This window comes from Sturnus vulgaris, chromosome 20, assembly GCF_052056855.1.
Source record: "Sturnus vulgaris isolate bStuVul1 chromosome 20, bStuVul1.hap1, whole genome shotgun sequence".
Lineage (NCBI taxonomy): Eukaryota > Metazoa > Chordata > Aves > Passeriformes > Sturnidae > Sturnus > Sturnus vulgaris.
The window spans coordinates 7,318,503-7,339,641 of NC_142262.1; the positions used below are offsets into that span (position 1 = coordinate 7,318,503).

Consider the following 21,139-nt stretch of genomic DNA (forward strand, 5'->3'; position numbering starts at 1 on the left):
GCTGCCCTGACCTTCTGACAGCTGGGACAATCAATATTCTTACTTACTAAAGACCACAAATCCATTATCAAAGCTGACTGAGGGCCAGCATGACAAATGCCTTGGTATGAGCTGTCCTTTTCTCAAACATCAAGGTCTCTTCTCCAGCAGGACTCTAGCACAACACTCAAAGGGCTTATACCCTGCAAGAAGTGGATTTGTTTGCTCAGTTTTCTTCTTTCAACCACAAGAAATGTTTAGTCAAGGCTTTCACTCAGAGCCCTGGGCAGCCCTTGTGGGAGTTCAGGAGTTTGCTGGTGCTCAACTCATTCAGTTTCATCTTGAGGACTGACACTTGGAGCCAAGAGAGTCCAGGCTAATTCCTGGACAGACTGCTCGGCCCTTTTGGCTGGCTTGCTCTCCACCTGCCTGCTGCTAGTTGTGTGCTCACACCACACCTGCCCAGTGCCCTGCAGCCCTGAGGCTCCCAAGGCAATGGGATCAGCAGAGTGGGACCTGCCCCAGGCAGAGCTGTGCCAGCACACATGAGGGCTGGGAGAGCCAGGCTGGCAGACCCCAAAGCAGCAGGGGCTCATTCCCTCCAGCTGCTCCACATATCACTCCTGTTCCTTTCCAGAAGGACTGGGAAGCAAAGGGAGCCTTTCTCAGCTTCAGCTCCATCATAACAGACTGCATCTAAGCTTGTTGCCTGAACAGGCTGCCAGGAAAGAGCCCAGGAGCTGTACCATCACTCTCACCTGAAAAGGGCTGGCCAGAACTACATGGGCTTCACAACAGCTGCTGCCAGCACGATTTGAGCCGTGGGATGAGTGAGGCCTGCTCAGAAGTGGCATCTGCTCAACAAACCCACAGCTTCTGCAGGCTGCAGCACAGCCACCTGCCCTGCTTTTCCTCCAGAGTAAGCTAAAACAAGCATACCCACACCATCCTCTGGCTGTGCTTTGCAGTTCAGGCTCTGTGTTTTAGACTGTTTGTTAGTCAGAACCAAAAAAAAAAACCCAGAAACAAACTCCTTGCCCTACACTGAGCATTTCAGAATTAATTTTTCCTTTATCAGCAGCCAACATGACAGCAGCTCTGAGACATGATACAATCCAACACCTGTGATTTCCGTGGATCATACTGTATCCTGGTCTAAAACCCCTTTAATGGATGTTGAAAGTATAGCAAGCAATAAAACCAGAACTGGAGTGACTGATGCTCCAGCACCCTTTGCCTATTCTCTAAGTGAGTTTCCCCATGGATAAAGTACCTGCACCACCCTAAAAGTGCCTCCCACCTAACACATCGGGTGCTATTTGTCATGGTCAAGAGCAACAGGTTTAGCTCAGCTTGCTTCTCCTTCCAGTTATCAAATGTTTGAAGAAGTGCAGAGCCTTGTCTGTCATTAAGAAAGAAGATCAATGAGCTCGATCTGGGGTTGTGAGCAGGTCCACGACCTACAGGGCTGTCAAATCACAGTTCTCCCTCACCTACCACTGAACCTTCCTTTACTATGAGTTTACTTATTTCCCTGTCACATGAAACATTAGCCTGTGATAGAGGATGCAGATTTGCAGGCTGAGGGGTTCTGCTGAATCACTCTGGGTTTATAGCAGTGATCAGCAGTGCAGTCCCAGCAAGAGACATTGCCAACTTGTCTCATCTTTCATGGCAGGTCCTCAGCTGGCACAGCTCAAACACACCCACCCTTTCATTAGCTGATGCCATTAGAGGAGGGGCCAAATGAAACAAGCTGACATTTCACAGTTTTGTTACAAAAATCAGTTTCCATCAATTCCAACAGAACTGGAAAAGGGAGGTGACTGAACTGAGTGAAGAGAGCTGATGGCTTCAAGCCCCACTCACTCCACAATTGAGTGCACTCCCTAGACCTTGTTCCTGCTTCTTTTGGTACCCTGACATCATTCACCACACTGGAGATACTGAATATTTAAGCAGTAAATGAATTCCTGCCCCATCAGACAAGGCTTTAAGGCAGACCAGCAAACTCCCATTCAAGAGAGCAGCAGCTCTGGAAACACAGCCTTCAATCCCATATCTTCTACCTCCCATCCTTCTACTTTTTCCCTTAGTACTCTCTTTTCTAATAAGAGGATCTTACACCACCCTTATTGCTTTGTTTAAAAGGGATAACATAGCCCAGCATCCTTTGAAACAACAAAATCCAGGTGTCTGACAGATTACAGACCTACTTCCTACCTTTTCCTCAAATTAGCATATCACCTGGAAAAATTAACTCTGTCACTTTTCCTGCTTCTCTTCCAGCTGGATTAGACTTTCAGGCCCAACTGCATTCAGTGAAAATGATCTCATTTTATGCATTTCCCCCTGAAGCAGTCTTTTCCCCACACACAGTGCTCAATGAGAAGCACATGGATTTGAGTCAGCTCTCCTCTCTTGAGGAACAGAGGATTTTGAGTCCTTCCCGCTCAAGGTTAAAAACAAGGCCTAAGAGAGTGTGTTGAATACAGAATAAGTTCCACATTCTCCATTTGCCAGGCCAACTGGCGCAGGGCAACCATCCCACATCCTGAATTTGGCAGGCTGACACTTGCAGGTTTTCTATTTTAAACGCTCCTGTAATTTTTGGAATATATCTGTTAGCAAGTGAAGGTTTTCTTTGGGAATAAAGGAGGTTTATTGTTTAATTTACCACTAACATTTTAAAACATTTGATGGTAAGGAAATATAAGTCATCCTCAGGTTTGTTATGCTTTTTAATAGAAAGAGGAAATTATAAGTTATAATCTCACCATTCCATCAATTAAAAAAATGAAGTTACTGGGCACAAGGGTCAAGCAAATACCATTATTTAAACATGCAAACGGACAAAAATGAATGTGCAAGACAACTGCTGGGCACATATCTACCAAAATATGTGCAGCAAGCCAGGGGAGCCAATTTCTGCTCAAATGAGAATGGAAACTGCAAACAAAAGCAGCATATCCATGTTTGCCAAGAGGAGAACAACCTGCTGTCCTGAAAGCTTAAAATGACTTTAAGAAGCACTGGATAACAAACAGTTGAGAGATAGGACTCAAAGCATCCCCCTTGAGTGAGAAGAATATACTGACAGCTCCAACTGTGCCAGGTGAAACACTGTCAACAGCTGATAATTCCAGTTTCTACCTGTTCATTGTTTCAGATGAGAACTCTTTCATAAAGCTGCAGTTTTAGAAAAAATATGTTGACTTCAAATTTCCATTTCAAACAACCATTAAATTTCTTAAGGAAATACTTTGCTTCAGCAATTTTCAAATTATCATTCAAGCTTTTCGTTCCTTTTCTTTTTCTTTGTAATAATCTGTGGAAAAAGGGGGTGGGTTTACTTGCATTAATTGACAAAAAATGGCTTTATTTAAAAATAACAAAAACCCAAACAAGCCAAGCAGGTCAGAGAATAGCCTTCTCTATCCCTGCACCAGGCTGCACACCATGTGGTACAACTGCAGCAGTTAGTGGCCAGCTGCTTCCTTCATCACAGCCTTGGTAGCCACATTGCTGGAAGCAAGTCAAGAGAAGATAGAGGCAAGCACATGGCAGGCCCATATGGCTCAGGGTTAGAGGTTAGCTCTGAGCCACAGCAAGAAACTGCCAACCTTGCTGAGCTCCTAAAGAGAGCACATCCCATCTGATCATTGATACTCAACTATCTCCCCAGTATTCCCTACACAAAACCCAAATCCACACATCCCTGATAGGCACGAGTGCCATACAACTAGAACAGAGTGGCTAGGACATAGAACAGCATCCAGAAAGAGCAAAGGGAACAATTATCAGTTGCTGTTTAAGAACCAGATTGCTTTCTGTCAACCTAGCTGTGTTAGATATTCCAGCAGTGTTGGGTTGGCTGCATTTCTGGGAGAAGCTGGAAAAGATGCTGCTTCCTGTAAATTGAGAGGTGTGTTTGAAAATATTGCCTCCAAATTCTCTACCAGAGCACACAAAGAAAGAAAGGCAAGCAACTGAACTGGGATCAGCCCCTACTCCAATCTCCTTGTTAGGTCTGGGAGAGCAGGTCCACAGTCCCCACATGTCAGAATTGATTAATGTAGAACTTTAAGAATGGCAGGGTAGATAGGCTTCTTGTCTCCTTCCCTGACCATGAGCAGGACTGCTTGCTCAGGAGACCTTTGCAGATATGCAACTGTAGAGAGGCAGCCTTAGCAGAATTCCATTTTCACTGGATGCAGCTAAGTCTATCCAACACACTAAAAACAGAATATGCTCAAAGCATTACTGTCCAGCTCCATTCAGGCAATTTGGCAAGTCCTAGAAATTTATGCAGCAGTATCACAATCAAAAAGGGACAAAGGAAAAAAAGCACTTACACTGGAGCTCATGTGTCTGACCACATCTCGAGGGACCACTGAGCGATCTTCAAGCTTCAGCTAAGGAGAGAGAAGAGAGATTGGCTTTAGTGATGACCCCAGATGACACAGTCAGAAATAACATGACAAATACAAATGCACAGCATCCCAACCCTCCACACTGAGGAGGATTGCAGCAGAGGATGCTGAGGTACTTCCATACAGAGTTAATCCCCTTGGCACAGTTGGAAAATCCAGTTGACAGATCTGACATCAACAACCAGGGGATCCATCCATGACTGTGCTCTAAGTCAGCAGACACATCAAAAAGGGTGCAGACATTGACTCATTCATCCCCTCAAGTCTTCCTCTCCTCTTCCTCTGCCTGCACCACACATCATTTCCTACCCACATCCAGTCTATGCAGTAGAGAAGACAGCAGATACAGGAAGCAGCACATCACACCACCGTTCTGTGCCTCTCTTGCACGCTTTTCACCCAAGATACTCCCAAATATCTGTGCAAAGTCTGTTTAGCCTGGAACACATAAAGCATTCCTGTACAGTAAGAATTCCCCCTGGCAGGGGAATAGGTGACAAATCCACTTCAGCAAGCACTTGTCTTGAAAAAAAAATAGGAAAATAAATGACTGTTTCTGCACTTGGAAGCTCTCAGGTACATGCAGGTAACAAAACATCAGTAAGACCATGGATAAAGTCAAAGCACTGCTTATTCCAGCTCCTGCTAAAGCACTTGCTGGCAAAGAGCTCATTCTGGCAACAAAGGATGTGTCTGGACCATCCTTATGTACCCTACAGCAGCTCACACAGACCTGTGGGCACCTGGAGTGCTCCTGGAAAGGGAATGTATCATTTCATGAATCTCCAGTGATTCCTTCCAAAAGTGGCCCTTTATCCAACTGTTTCAGTGACCTCAAGACTACTTGCAGGCTACTTCACTAAGTGTTTTCAACAAGCTTAAAACTACAAAATGCAGCTGCCATGGAATACACTGGAATGCTACATGAGGGATGATGTCCTACTGGAGGCCACAAGACTGAACTCCAATTCCAGGCTTGCTCAACCTCCCAGTAATTCAGGTAAAATCTCCCTCTGCGGAACAGGGAGAAGATTCATTTGCATTTCAGTGGTCCAGAAGTTATTTGCATTGGTACATCACTCCGAGCCCTGCAAACACACTAATTACACACCCTGTGCTCTGGGAAGTGCCACATGAATGCACCATCAGGGACAGAGCCTCTCTCACGTGTCACTTTCAGAACCAACTGTGCCACTGCTGCTGCATTCCTGGCTTTTCCTTGTTCATCCCCAGCCTCAACTCCACTGTGCTTTGTCAGCATTTCATCCTAACCCACTCCCTGGCTTACAGCCTACTTTACTAAATTAGACAAATCTATAATCCAAGAACAGGATCTGGAATCAGACCAAAGACCTGAGTATTTATCATCCCCTTGACTGCGTGTTTCAGTAAGAGAGGAAGAGACCCAGCCAGGCAGGCTTTTAGACCCAACTTCTGGAGTCAGAACCACACCAGAGTGGGAAACCTGAAGCCCACAGCACATTTCCAGATTGTAAAAGTGTTTCCACTGCCTCCCACATCCCACTGCAGTATATAGATAGACATCAATTTTATACAGCTTTCTAAAATTATTGTTAAATTAAGTACTGTACAGGAAGCTTTTTAAAATCCAGAATCAGGCTGCAACATTCCAGTAAGTACTCAAACATGAGCAGCAGTTTGGGTATTGTAACTGAAGTATTCGCACTGCACAGCTCCAAGTGTATGATGATACTTTCATTTCAAAATGCATTATGGGCTTAAATTGATGCATTGTGTTTCAACACATCACTGCTCCCTCTGCAGCCTCTGAAGAACCCAGATCATCAAGATGATTCGATGTTACCCAGCAGCAGCAGTATCTTTGGATTAGTCAATGCTGGTAAATCACAGAAACTGTAAATAAGCAGCATTCCTATTTTGTGATGCTTCCTCAAGAATATAATCATACAAATTCTTCCCAAAGCAAAGCATAAAACCTTGTCTACAGGGGGACTATATTTAACCTATTTTCAGTCTCTTGGCTTTTAAAGGCAGCACTATTTTCAGCTGCATGTGCCAGACCCACCTGTCTCAGTCGCAAGGAAAAGCAAGAAAAGGAGCAGGCAGAATGCCAGCATCAACAATAAATACTTCACAGGTCTGTCATGTCATAAAAGACTCAAAACCCACAAGAAACCCGACCAGAGTAAGCTGGAATGGCTGTTGATGAACAACAACAGTTCAATCATTCCTCCTGTCCTCTGTCACACCCGGAGCAATGTGATCATCAGCCGATGGACAGCCACCTCCCCCAGCACCGAGGGAATTCTGTTGCAGAAGCACTTTTAAAATAGGTCCCCACCGCTCAGTTGCTATATTTACCTCTATGAAAGTCAGTATTAACAAGTTCAGTTCTAGCCATGTGCCTCAGTAATAGCCTCAAGAATGAGAAATAAGTTTCCCAGAGATGCTCTGAGGAATTCTAGGTTCCTGTATGCCAAACTGAGCTCCCTCCTCAAATGAAAGATGTGTTCTGTGTCGCCTTTTTAAAAAACAAACTCACTTTTACAGATGTTAAATAAGGCAAACCAAAGACACTCATCACTGCACACACATTTTGCCCTGGTGAAGAGGGATGACACACACAGCCTGGGGTCACTGTTGTTCCTTAGGGCCTTGACTGCAAAAACAAGTGGCAGAATAGCTTGGCCCCTATTTATTTCCTTTGCTATTCAGATGCTCTGTTGGTGCTCAGCACTGAATCAATGCCTGAGCTCCACAGCAAATTTACTCATCAAAAGGCAGCAGCTGCAATCTGAAGAACACCTGATACTTTAGCAGGGCTGATGATGCTCTCAAACCACTAACAGCAGGAGGGGCACACAAATTTTGATTTTCTGCATAGAGAACAAGCATCAGCAGGACCACATTCCCCTTCTCAGCTGAGTCATCTCACCTCAAATGAAATAAAGGAGCCATCAGGGCTCACACCTGGAACTGGGCAGACTGGGAGAGGACAGACATTTCCACTGAGCATTAACTCATTAAGTGTTGGGAGCTTTGTGCTTTCATGGACTTGCCCGATTTGTTATTACAAACTTGTCATTTGAAACAAAATCTTTGTGGTTTGGGTTTTGTTTGTTTAAACTAATAGCAGAGGTTGAGAGAGATGTCTGACAGAAAGCTAGATCCTCACTTTAGCAAACAATTTGGCAGTGAGGTGCAAACATCCCCAGGCAGGGGTGGGCCAAACTCCTACTGTGACTCTGGGTTTAATCTCTCAACTGCATTGAACAAATGCAAGATATGGTGCCAATTTTCCTCTCCAACAACTCCCTGCTGACAAGAGCTCAAAACCAGAGCAATTTACTTTGATGATTTGGACTAGCCACAAATGCCAAGTATTGTGGCAGGTAAATAAGCAACAAACACTTCAAGTTCGCTGGCAAATAATAAAGGAATTGCTGGTATTGATACAGAGACAACCAGCTCTGGGTGGTGTGTATCCAAACAAACTGAGTACTGGAGATACTCCGTAGTGGCATAAATCCCAGATCTCTCTCTGCATACCTAAAGCAGAGCTTAAATTCATTAATTAGCAGATTAGGTTTGCTTGTAACATCATTGGTACCCAACAGTGGACAAAACCACTTCCACACAGGCTCCAGCTACCAGAGTCACCCTCCCTCAGAATGTTTTATCCAACAAAGGAGAAAGGACAACTCATTCATGCTTACTGTCAGCACATCTCTTCCTTTCCTATTGTCACACAGTTTCTTTCCTGCATGGGGCAGGAGTCCTGGTATTTCACTTGAGGAGAAACAGAAGGTGGTAATTCTGCATGCAAATAGCATTTGGATTTGCTACTGCCACACTGCACTCCAGGTAGACAATATTGTCACAGGAGGTAGGGATGAAAAAAGTGTCCCCTGCTCCAAACATCCCAAGAACAGAAGCTAGGGACAAGTTAAAACACAGATGGGAGCCTGAATGCATCAACACACAATCCTCGGTTGTTCGGTCTCAGATATGCCAGGACACACCTCCCTTCAGAGGAGCTGACTGCTGAGCTGCCTTGCAGGTTCAACCCACACTGGGACACCAGGAAGGACAGGAGACCTTGGCACTGTGACTCAACACTCAGCTACACACGGATTTGGGGGCACACCTTTCAGCTGGATCAGCCATGGTTTTACAGCTGCATTTCTGCTCAGCTGCCCAGAAAAAGAGAGCACACCCTGGCTGTGGCAGAGGGCACCTGATCCAGCATAATGCCTGCCAATGCCAACTCCCAGTGTTAAAGTTCATGCTCGGTCACTGCTGTCTCAGATTCTGGAGCAGCTGAGGGAGCTGGGGAGGCTCAGCCTCGAGAAAAGCAGGCTCAGGGGGAACCTCTTGCTTTTCTGTAACTCCCTGATAGAAGCTATAGCCAGGTGGGGGTCAGGCTCTTCTCCCAAGACAAGAGGAAGCAGCCTCACATTGTGCCAGGAGAGATTTAGACTGGATATTAGGAAACATTTCTTCATTAAAAGGGCTGTCAAGCACTCGAACAGGCTGCCCAGGGAAGTGGCAGTCACTTGTAAATCCTGGAGGGATTTAGAAGATGTGCAGCTGTAGCACTTTGGGACATCATTTAGTGGTGGGTGTGGCAATGCTGAGTTAATGGTTGAACTCAAAGGTCTCTTCCAACCTGAAGAATTGGCATGTCTGACCAATAAAAGTTACATTTGCCCAAGGGAGATAGTGTGATCCCACAGCCTCTACCTCCAACACGATCACTGTGGTGACAACATCACTTTCTATTCCAGACATATTCTGAATTTCATCCTCCAAAACAAGAGCTCTGGAAATAAGCTCGTACAGATGGAGGAGAAAAAGCAGCACACACACACTGGTATTTGCTTATAAAAACGAAAGTACAAGGCACCACATGAAAAAATGGAGGAAAGCACAATGCTGGATATGAAACTCTGTACATTGACCTGAACTGCTGTATGACGGTTGAGATGTTATCACTTCAGCTGACTCAGAAGTGAATTATCTACCATGAAAGCTGCTTCTGCCTCTTGGCTTAAACAAAGACTTGAACAGCAGTGGCCACCACAAGGGCAGAGAGGCAAGGCTGTGACCTGCACAGACCTGTCACTTCTATTCAGTCTGGGCTACTTGTCCAACTCACAGGTCCCAACCCTCCCCTTGCACATCTTGTGTAACTGATCTCATTTAAAGCACTGCTCCCAGGCTCTGCAGCTACAAGTGTAAACAAAAAAGGTAAAAAAAGAAGAAATGATTTGCAAATTTGTGAAGTCTATTTTGAATTCTCTCAATGGGACTAAGAGACAAAGTGTGAGGGAAAAATAATGCCTTTTTTAGATGTATTACTATTTTCTGGCCTCCTTTTTAGTCAAATCAAACCAAGGTTTTATCTATAAAGAACATGTCACACTTGTATTTTTGTGACAATGGAGAACCATTGTGATGGAGGAGACATGAACTAGGTACCTGATTTCTGTCCAACATCAACAATTAGAAATTTAGATTCACACAGATGGAGGGGTTTTTTGAAGCTGCATTGGAAAGTTCTCCTGACAAGTCAGTATCTGAATCTATTCTGGAGTTAAAAATTAATCCACTCCCTGGGACATTCCTCCAGGGTCACCAGGACTGTCAGTGTCCTACAATCACCACATCAGCATTCTGTTTTGAACGGACAGCACCTACCTGAGAGCTTGGAAGTTGCCATGGAAACTTGTAACATCAGTGCTCAGAAGATGAAGAAAACCCACAAGTTAAGAGCAAACCACAGGGAAAGCAACTCCTGCAGCAACAGGTAACAAAGCACAACAGACCTCTCCAAACCTCAGGAACACACCAGTTAAAGCTAAATCCAAATGCCTGGTGCTGGGGAAAGGTAAAACCTTGCTTCACTGAGCTGACACAAAGGCTCCTTGGAGGTATTTTGAAACACCTGGACAGCCTCTCAGCACCTGAAACGGGACATGATGTACCACAGTTCCCATGCCTGGTTTCTAAACCCAAAAGCAAATAGATCCTTTTTTCCAGTCCTGAAGCTGTGACTTGGAAACCTCCACCAGATGCACTGGTTTGTGACTGGGACCACTGCCAGGCTCTTACTGGAGGTTAGGAGGAAACCTTCTTACTACATGAAGCAGCTCTTGGCCACCACCAGCTCCAGCCCCAGGCAGGAGGAGAAAACAAAGCAGCTCCAGAGCTGCCTTGGCACTGGAATGGCTGTGGGATGGGTGCTCATGGAAATGGGCAGGAGGGAGCACAGCTGGCAGCATCCAACCCAACTCAGCATCCCCCAGTTCTTATTTTTTTAACTCTAAGGTCTGATTACACACCCAAATTCACTTCAGCTAAAACGGTAGCCAACTCAACACAAGCTGTTTTTATTTTAAATCTAGATGAGGTGTCTAAAAAAGCAAGTCAGCTGTCTAAATATAGCATGGATACACCAAGTTAGATGACAAAGGTTCAGAAATTCAATGACCCAGAAGATCTGAAGCCAAGATATTTTAATATCTTTTCAGTATCAACACATTACCAATGGCATCACATACTACTCTTGGAAAAATATGTTCCATATCCAAAGTTCACTTCCTGTGAAAGACTTGTGTTACAGATTGCACTGCACATGAGCAGTTGTAAAAAGCAACAGCAGAGAATCCCCTGGAAGCCCAGAGTTGATTCACACTGTGGCATTTGAAGTGGCACATGTTGCTTCACTTCTAACTGGAGTTTTCCAGCCCTGCTGGGTTTTTATGGAAAAGAAAGATGGGCAAATGGGACAGAAGACAGGCTACTAGAAACTTAAGACTCCTGAGAACTAAAATTCTACTACCCAGAAGAGCTGAACAATGAGCTACACAATACAGAGGGTTTTAAAAACAAGCCTTGAGGGATGCAGCTGCAAAAATATGACAATAAATCTTCTGCACTGATTGGTACAGAAGTTCTGCCTATGATACCTCCTGGCTACTCCTACATGGCAAGTACAAGTAGTCTGTGGCTCTTCCAGACAAAAACTTCAAAATCTGCTGGAGACAAAGGCTGTGGAGACTCCTGCATTACTTCCAGAAGAACTCTACCCTTCTGGGGCAAGGCCTAAACTTTTGCCTGCACAAGTATCAAATGCCAGAGTAGTATGTGGCTTCCCACACCAGCACAGAACTGAGCTGGTCACTGCTCTGCCACATAACTCATACCTTTAATTCACAGAATGGTTTGGACTGGAAGGAACTTTAAAACCATCTCATTCCATCCCCTGCCATGGGCAGGGACACCTTCCACTACCCCAAGTTGCTTCAAGCCCTGTCCAACCTGGCCATAAGCACTTCCAGGAATTGGGAAGCCACAGCTTCTCTGGGCAACCTGTAGACACATGGAGATTTTCACCCATTTTACTTTGGCATCATTCTGCATTTTCATAATATGTTATTTCTCATCATCTGAAAGGACTCAAAGAATCACAAAAGGAGAAAATATTTAAGTTACTTAGGAATTGCATCAGGAGAGTAAAAATTTGTTCAATATGAACAACTGAACTAACTCTCAAGACCCTTGAGTGACTCAGGAACACACAGTTCCATTTGCCTTGGTCAAAAGAAAGGCAATGAGCAGGATCTTTGTTTCCTGTATTCCGTGCAAGAGTCCAAAAGCTCGTTCATGAGGCTGCTTTGGGCAGTGCAAAACACCCCCCTGTGAAAGGTCAGGTTGATGATTAACTTCAGGTACAGAAGGACAGAAGAGGGGTAGCAGTGGGGCTACTAAAATGCTCCCCTGACCTAAACAAATGCTTTAGAACACTTCACAGAGACTAAAATGAAACCCAGACAGCTTTGCATTGAGGCAGCTCTACCTGCAGGCAGTCACCTGATCATAGATTACAATTCTTTTGTTCACACAAACAGCAGCTCTGAATCTGCCAATCATCCAACATTCAGCACAAACTAACATTCACCACTAAGCCTACCCCAAGCAGTGCCTGCTACCTGCAAACTACTGTGGATTGATTGTACAGTTTGAACATAACATTTTTTTCAGAAAACAAGAAAGAGGCATGGCCTAAAGCAGAATTTCCTAATTAGTTCATGAAGATTCCATCAATGGTAAGAGTGAACACAGCAGTTTCCAGCCCCAGGCCAGCACACACTGCTCTAAAACACACATGCTTGTCACCAGCTGAATGTCTACAAATCTCCAAACCCCCTGTACTAAGGGAACATGATTTTTTTTAATCTAATTACACACAAATTGTATCCAGGGCTGCCAGAGCCAGGCAGCACCTGCCATCATGTAGAGTCACTGAGTAAACAACAAGTGAGTTCGTGGCAGGCAGCAAAAAAGTCTCTGCAACACCCACAGGAGACCAGGCAACCTGAAAAATGAGAACCAGATCACTGCCTGCACATCACTATTCCCTTTTGACACTGCTAGAGGTGCAGGGAGGCTTGTAACACAGCAGCTTCAAAATCCAGCTGTGTCATTAGTTCTGATAATCTCCCAAAGCTGCAAAGCCTCCCTGGGGACCTGCAGCTCTCACAAGGCAAAGTGACAGCTCTGTAATTTGTCTTTATGACACATTATGGAAACAGAAACCTGAAGTCACTCAGCTGAGTCCCTTCCAACTTCAGGCTGAAGCTTCCCAAGTCTCCCCTATTTTCACATTGATCTGCAACGGACTTATAGCTACTTTTGCTCCTATTCATATTTCTGACCACACAACCTATTGTTTTTTATTTCTGTCTTCCACATTATTTTTGGGTAATAAAATACAAAATTCCTTCCACAGCAAAGTTCTGGTCTTTCAGTCACAGCCAAACAATGCAGGATCTTCCCCTCCTCCCAACAAACATCACCTTTGAGCCTCCTGGCAGAACGACACAAAGATTCTACTTTCCTTTGCCAAGAGGTAGAATTTGGTTAAAAAGTCTGAATAAATCACTGGATGAACAAAAGTTCACTGTAATTATAACGTGGGTAAATGCTGTGCTTTGGAGCAGAAGAATCTGGCTTTAATAGAAATCTTTTGCTAAGCAAAAGTAAACCTTCTGCTTGGATTTCCCTTGTACAAGAAGTATTATTTATTTTACTGGCAACAAATCACTTCTTTAGCTCTGCATATTTACATGACTTTTTGGAAAACATTACAACACAGATTCCCTGGCCCAGTGAATGCACCACTCTGAAAACGAAATACAAAGCAGTAATTCAAAGGAAGGAAGATAAGACAACAGGAAGGTTACTGAGTTGTTATTACTTAAAGGAAAATAAGTAGGTTTGGGAGCATTTCCCAGAAGAGAGAATGTGGTTGGGAGAGAGGAGGATCCTGGAAGTAGACAAGCAAAGCTGCACAAACAACAGCCACTCTCAGCTTTTCATTATCCTCAGCCTCACTTTTCTATCTGGTGTGTAAATGCTCAACACCACCACACACCCACATGTGCCAGCCTGGGTTGGATGCCTGAAAAAGGGGTAAAGCAGCAAAGACAACCTGGTATGTAAAGAAAAAAAATACAGAAGAGTTTGAATTTTGCCAACTTTGTCATCAAGTGCTGTTTGTTCAAACTGTACATTCCATATACTCACTCCCATCAACCAGGACATTCATCTGGGAATGCAATCAAACCCTGTGCCTGCAAAAAGGTTTACAAAACTTTAGAGGAAATAAAAATAATAAAATACAAGAATAAAGTAATTCAGAAAGCATGAACATAATGATGCTCAGCATAAAGATATAGAAGGATAAAATTTAAAAGTACATGGCTATGACTAGAAAATATGTAAAGATCTTTCAAGAGAAGATTTAGTGGCTAGAAAGACATTTAGAGTCCTACAGGGAATCTTTCAAAGATGATCCCAGTTACAGGATTTAATTTGAATGTTGGATTTCAGTTCTTAGCAGCAGTTTATAGTAAAAAATTATCTCACTTCTCAGTGTTTACAGTTCTTGCCTCATTTACTCAGTGGGTACACAATTCTGGGAACATCAACCGTTAAACAGAAAAGACAAAAGGATCGTCTCCATGTGCAATGTCCCAAAAGCACAGATTATTACAGGACACCCCCTCCCATCTTACAGAAGATGGCAGAGTAAAAGCAATACTACTCTATCACCTCTAAGTGTTTGAGGAAAGCTTGACCAAGAGCAGTGCTCCAGCACCAGATGGCACTGTTACCTGAGGAAACCCGCAGGAGACAGGAGTCACAGGCACAGGAGAGGCTGGCCGAGAGCAGTAAGCAGGAAAGCAGACAACATTTTGTGTGTACATCAGCCAACACTGCTCACAGAGGCTGCCTCAACACCCAGGCAGTAAAGCCTCACCCAAAGTACAGATCAGAGCCAGCAATCTCCAGGAAGAAACTGCTGAGAGGAACTCAGCAGCTCCACAGAGCCCCATGCCCAGTGTGTCAAGAGATGCCCAGTTCCAAGAGGACCTAAGGAATGGCACAGAGAGCCTGGTGAACACCTGACCATGCAGGTAAAAGCAATGGCTCTGCTGCTCTTGTGGCAGCCTCTGATAAGCTCAAGGGAGATGCATTTGACTGCCAGAAGAAACTCCCCTGAGGAGCTCACAGGGATGCTGACACCATCCAGTGTGATATAGGAAGAAGAGATTCCCATTTCAGCCTCCAGTCTGGATTCCCAGGATTCCCAACAGCCCACTGTTTCAACTTGCCAATTAAGCTGTGTTCCTCCTTGTGTGCAAAAATAGTCTGTCCAGCAGCTCTTTCATTTACCTGAAGCAAAAGAATTCCCCAAATTGTTGCCCTGGGGGGGAGATGGCAGTTATAATGCAACAGGTTTTCCAGATTCTTGCTGGACCTGGATGGATGGGGATGCCATCTGGACATCATCAGCAGCACAGAAATTAGTCACTGGCTACTATGAGCTGCATTTGGGGCCTACTGCCAGGTTTGGAGCAAAGAGTGGGGCTGCTCAGATCTCCATCTGCCTTTCAGAGGATAAAAAGGATGTTGTGAGGAAATCTGTGTGACTGTTGTTGGCCAATTCACTCCCAAGGCACAACAGGTGTACCTCACCTTTCTGCATCTTCGAGAGTAGAAGTAAAGAGTGTATCCATGAAAAATATTCCTTTGCTCCACATTCCTGGAGCAAACCAGGGTGGGCTGTTTTGCTGAGCTAAACTGGACTCTGCTGGGTTGGTGGTAACTCTGTGCTAGGGCACAAAGCATCCTCCTTCTCCTTTGCAATCCGGTCAGCAGTGTGCAGGAGAAACTCCTTATTTAGCCCACAGCAAAAAATCCACCTTGCAAAAACTGCCAGGGAACAAGAAGAGGGAGACCTATCAACAGAAAATAACCGTGTCTGCTTTCCAGCTGGTTAGCTCATTTGCTGCTGCTGTGAATACAAACCAGTCATTTAAATTAGCTTCTAATTGTTCACAATTATTCAGACACAGCATAACCTGCAAGCAGGAAGACGTCAGGCAAGTAGGAGAGAAAGAATGGTTTCAGATGCCTTGAAGATTCACATATTCATGCCTTTCAAGTCTCACAGCCTGCCATCTCCAGCAATGCTCCTCTCTCACAGACCCCCCCAGATGTACGGTTGGCAGTGCAGAGGAAGGAGATAATCCACGGGTGTTCCTACACTTCAGGTTTCTACTCTCTCTTGCTCCCATTTTTGGACTGGTTCAAAAACTAAACCAATAATATTTTGGTCTACTCCAGTCGTTCACAGTCTCTGCACACACAGGCAGTTTGAGCAACACTATTTATAAAGCTGCTTAAAATTCTGGACACAGCCAGAGCTCTTTGATGGGATGTCAGCCATGCGACACCCCAACGTAGGAGGTTGACACAGGATGGTTAGTGTAATACAGCCCACTCTCCTTTCCTTTTCTTTCACCCAGAGCCTCCACTACCACCCTCAGAGGAGTCCCTTCCCCCACAGACAGCAATGTTTCACAATTGCTGCAATTTTCTCTCCTAGGGAAGATATTAGTGTGTTATCCTTAAATCCCTAGTGTGCCTGTTTTATTTCACATATGAGACTCAATGTAAGTCCAGTCTGCAGGTCAAATTACTTTAAGGGACTGAACTCAGGCATATCTTAAAGAAAAATTTCCCTCACATTCAGCCCTGTTTGAACCCAGAGCTACAGCATTGCCACAGAGCCGGAATACTCAAATAGGTCTAGGAACTTAAGCAAATTTAATAAACTTGAGCAAGAATATTTTATCAAGTACAGAATCTCCTAGAGGAGACAAAATAACCCTGAAAAGCAATGTATAAATAGCTGTAGCTGAAAGCACAGCAAATGCTGTGTCATGCCACATCCCCAAGTCAATCCCAGGCAGCGAGCACATGAAGCTGCCCAGCCTCCCTTGTACCTTCCGAGTTTCATGCCTGCTCTGGAATCAGAGCATCCTCCTGGAGAAATATTCCGGGTTGCTCTCACATGCAGAACACACTCCCCAAACACACTGCAGTGCCTCTGTTACATGGGAGGGATGCTGCATGGACACACAGGCTGCCTGCAGCCCGACGAGGAGAGGGAGGGCAGTGGATTCCAGAGGAGGATCAGGACCTGGCTTAGCTAAGAAATACAGGCTGGCCTTAGGGGCACTTCCCACAGCTAGTGATTAAGAGCACTCCGGGGACACTCAAATTTAGCTGACAAGGAAACCAGTGGTACTGTCTCCTCGTGGGGACACAGCCAGGGCAGAGGTGTGGGGTCACCTCGCTCCCTCCTGGCCCAGAGCAAAGGCAAACACGGCTTTAAGAGGTACAACAGCCAATGCTTGCTCCAAGGCAGGGCAAGCATTCTGCAAAGGCTTCCTGTTGTTAAATAACACGCCCTCTGAGCTAGCTGTATCCACAGTTAAGTCAGACATTGCTTAAAAAAATAAAGCCTTTACATTCAGCTGAAGCAACCTCTGGAATGCTAGAGAGAATCCACCCAAATTTCAGTGACAGCGTGGGTACCCTGTGCGTGTGTTTATTTCTGATAAACAGCAAAGCCACTCCCCCAGCTCACACTGCAGAAGAGTATGTGAATGCTACTGGGACAATGCAGCACAATTGCATCATTGCCCAAAAAACCTCAGCTGCATTTTCTATTCACTGAAAGAGTGTCAGTTATCCCCCACATACATAAATGCAGTATTGGCCATTACAAGAGGCACAGCCCCTACTGAATCCATACACCAAGCTACAGAAGCCCAGATACTTAACTGGATTTTTGCAACCCCTGCACTGTGGCATCCCTTTCTGTGAGGGGTGGATCCACCACCTGAGGAATGGCTGGGGGAGGACTAAGGCATCTCCCAGCCACAGCACGTTTGTTCACTGCCTTCCGCTTATGCACTCTATTATACAAAAGCAACCAACCTTCAATTCCTTTCAATAAATCTGAAAAAAATCTCAACAAGAACTGGTGACAGTTATGATACAACGGAGACAGAAATATAAAAGCCTGGCAGAGTCTGACTTAACACCCCTGGAGCAAAGCCTTGTTTCTCCCCCTTGCACAGGTAAGTCTACTGGACTCAGGACTTCTTCCTTTCCATCTCAGTCAGAGCACAAAGCTTTCAACACCATATTTAAAACTCATCAATGTCATCATACAACATCCCTGTATCATTTTGCCTTCGGGTGTTTTCTTGGCTGACTTCTAAACCATTTACTGTAAGCTCTCCAGAATCTGCCAGCAGCCTGAAACAACACAGCATTTGCCCAGCAGAACATCCAACATCAACATGAAAACACCACTCCTCTCCACATTACTCTGCAGGTTCAGTTATTCAGCAGCATATTTGATGTGACAATAATTCAAGGTTATAGCTCGGGGAATCTTCATTTCTCCCCATCTCTTCCTTGGGAACCAAGCAACCAAGCAGCACATCTAGAGATGGCTCACAGAACTCAGCAAGCCCCTGGTGTAAATAAACACTTCCAGTCATGGCACAGGAACCACAGGAGCAATCAAGCCAGATGTTCCCTTGTTTTGTACGATGTACACACAGATCCCATTCTAAAGGGTAGGCTGCTCAAAGGTAGATTTTTAAGTTCTCATCTACACGTCTTTTCAGGCAAAATCCTATGTGCATTAATCCTTGCCAGCGTGGTTTTCCTCTGGACATAACATACAGACAGCTACAGAATTCCTGTAGGAATACATCTTTATGCTCCTCTGGTCTGCACAGGCTCTACAGCCCAACAGCTATAGAGCAATCACAAACTACTGTGAAAAAATATCTCCCAGGATACTCAAATACAGTTTTCAAGGAAGGCTTAAGTGTTTAGGAGACCCAGCATCCAAAGGGTCCCCAGGGGAGTAACATACTTCTAGACCAACCAGGAAGCTGTGAAATATTCCATTTTTAACAAGAGGAATGCTTCTGAGAGACCTGGAACTGCCCCTTCACTAAAAACATTTCTGAAAGGTCACCTCTTACAGGCAAGCAAGGTGAGATTGTTAGCAGAACTCACTCCAGAGCTGACAATTTCCCCATAAATGTCAAAGACTAAAGCAGCAGAATTTTCCAAACTGGGGTTTAAAACTGTTTTAAGGGATGCTTTGCTGCATCTTTCACCTTGCATACAGATCAGGAAGCTGCTCCTAACAGGATAATTTCTTTAGTGTCTTCTTGGCCCAATGTCACAAACATCACACAGTAACATCACCTGTAAGGAATTTCAATGCAGAGCTGGTTAGAGAAGATTCTAAAATACCATTGGGAGATTCTTTTTTACTTGGAAACTGTCAAATGTTTTACATTTACAAAGTGTATTTGTTTCCCTCCTGCCCTTTCCACCTCTCCTTCAGATGTGCCAGCTCAGCCTAAGGTCTAAGACAAGCCAAGGTCTTTCACCTAAAGCACCTTCACTGCCTCTGTGGACTCCCTCAGGTGAAACCTAACTGGATGTAAGCAGCTCTACTGAGATGTCCTTAGAGAAGTAAGTGCTCACTCCACACAGCACAAGCAAAAAAGCAGTAAAAGCCTGTTTGCCCGAAGTCAGCAGTTCTGCCTCCAAATTGCCACATGGCCAGGCAGTGATAGGTTGTTTTTTCCCCCTCTAAAGAAAGCATTCAGAGCAGAAAGGCACCAGGTCCTAGCACAGATGCAATACAGAGTCTTGCACTGTACCTGTGCTAACAGTAAATATCTTAACCAAGAAGACAAAAATACTAAAGACAAATGATAAAACTAATCCATTACAAAGCCACTGATCCCTGTCTCTGCAGTGGCTTGACTCCAAGTGCATGCTTTGTACATCTGGATGCCTTTGCATCTACACATCAAACAATAAAAACAGTCTGGTGAACAACTAATCAATAGTCTCCTCTGCAAAATAAATTTTACCTCCTTAAGCCAAGTCTGTTATCCTTGACAGTGAGCCCCATATTTCCTGGAACTGTAATTCACTGGATGTCAACTTCCTAAAATTACCTTTTTTGAGGATATGTTGCTATGCATATATACAGCAGGTGAGTATTTATCTGGCTTTAACACCAGATTCTGTTATGTGCCATATATACATAACACATCCTTTGCTTTAATGACTTCAGCTATAAGAGAGGGATTTCAGCTATCACAACTCCAGTGAAACACTGAGCCATAAATACAGGTAGACCAGATTTGCAAACACTATAAAAATACCCTTACAAGATGATTGAGAGGGCTCTGCTCCCCTGACAGCTGGAGCAGTGCTCTGCCTCTTCCTCTTCTGAAAAACTGAGGTTAACTGAACTCTGTCTTTACCCAGCACTGACAAAATGCCACAGTGAGGACTGTTCTGAAAAAGCCTTGAAACAGAGACAAAGCTGCAGGCCTGTGACTGAGGAAAGGAATGACTGGACAGCAGATTTGAGAGCTGCTGCAAAGTCACATGGCATGAACTGAACAGCGTTAGCACAACCGTAAGCAGAACTGCTCCGAGGTGCTGAGCCCCAGCCATGCTCTGGGAAGGATCCATGGGTTCATAAGCCTTAGGCTGCATTATATGGCCTGTCAGTCCTAATTAAACACACAAACTAAGTTCCTCCTTAAAACTGCCCCTGCTCATTAATTGCCACTCTACACTACTCAGATGTGGCAAGCTTCTGAACAAGATATGTAACCCCCAGCAGCAACTCCAACCAAGTCACACAAGGCACTGCCAGGACATGCCTATGCTTACAACAGTGATTTTTACTTATAAAAGGTTGCTCAGCTTTGCAGGCATATGCAGGGTACTGTGCCACCAGCCACTGAAATACAGCTGCACTGGGGTTGAACATGGTACCTATGAAAAACCAAGAGCACTGTTAAACTGGGGACAGTAATACACCAAGAAAACGGCACTTCTCCATGCAAAGGTGAACACTCTGCATATACTCAAGTATCTACAAGTATCTACTCATGTACTCAAGATACTGTCAAGATTTAAAAGTATGTTGAGTATACAGGAAAAAAAAGGCACACTTTTACTAGGAATATGAAATGACCCACAAAATCCAGAAAGCACCTGATGCAGTAGAATCTTTACTGAAAAGTCCTCAATCATGAATATCTGCATAACAACCACCAGCCTGAGGCTTGCTGCTGACAGGCATTCCTCATCTTTCTGTCAGAATTTTTTGGAGGATACATCCCTTATCAGGTGTGCACTAGCTGGTCCCCTGCATGTTACAACACACACCTTTGTGACAGAGTCAAGCAGTCACAACAGAGCACCTCCTTCTCCCCACACAGCCAGCTGCCATCCCACTTGATTCCTGCATTTAGATTAAT

At 44.6% G+C, this 21,139-nt stretch overlaps 1 protein-coding gene across 1 annotated transcript in view; it reads right to left on the bottom strand.

Moving 5' to 3' along the window:
* The window catches only part of UBE2O (ubiquitin conjugating enzyme E2 O), a 62,151-nt gene that overhangs the window by 24,610 nt on the left and 16,402 nt on the right, over positions 1–21,139 (bottom strand). The window contains exon 2 of the mRNA XM_014889157.2: positions 4,335–4,394. Within this exon, the coding sequence (XP_014744643.2) occupies positions 4,335–4,394 (60 nt within the window). The remainder of the gene's footprint in view (positions 1–4,334; positions 4,395–21,139) is intronic.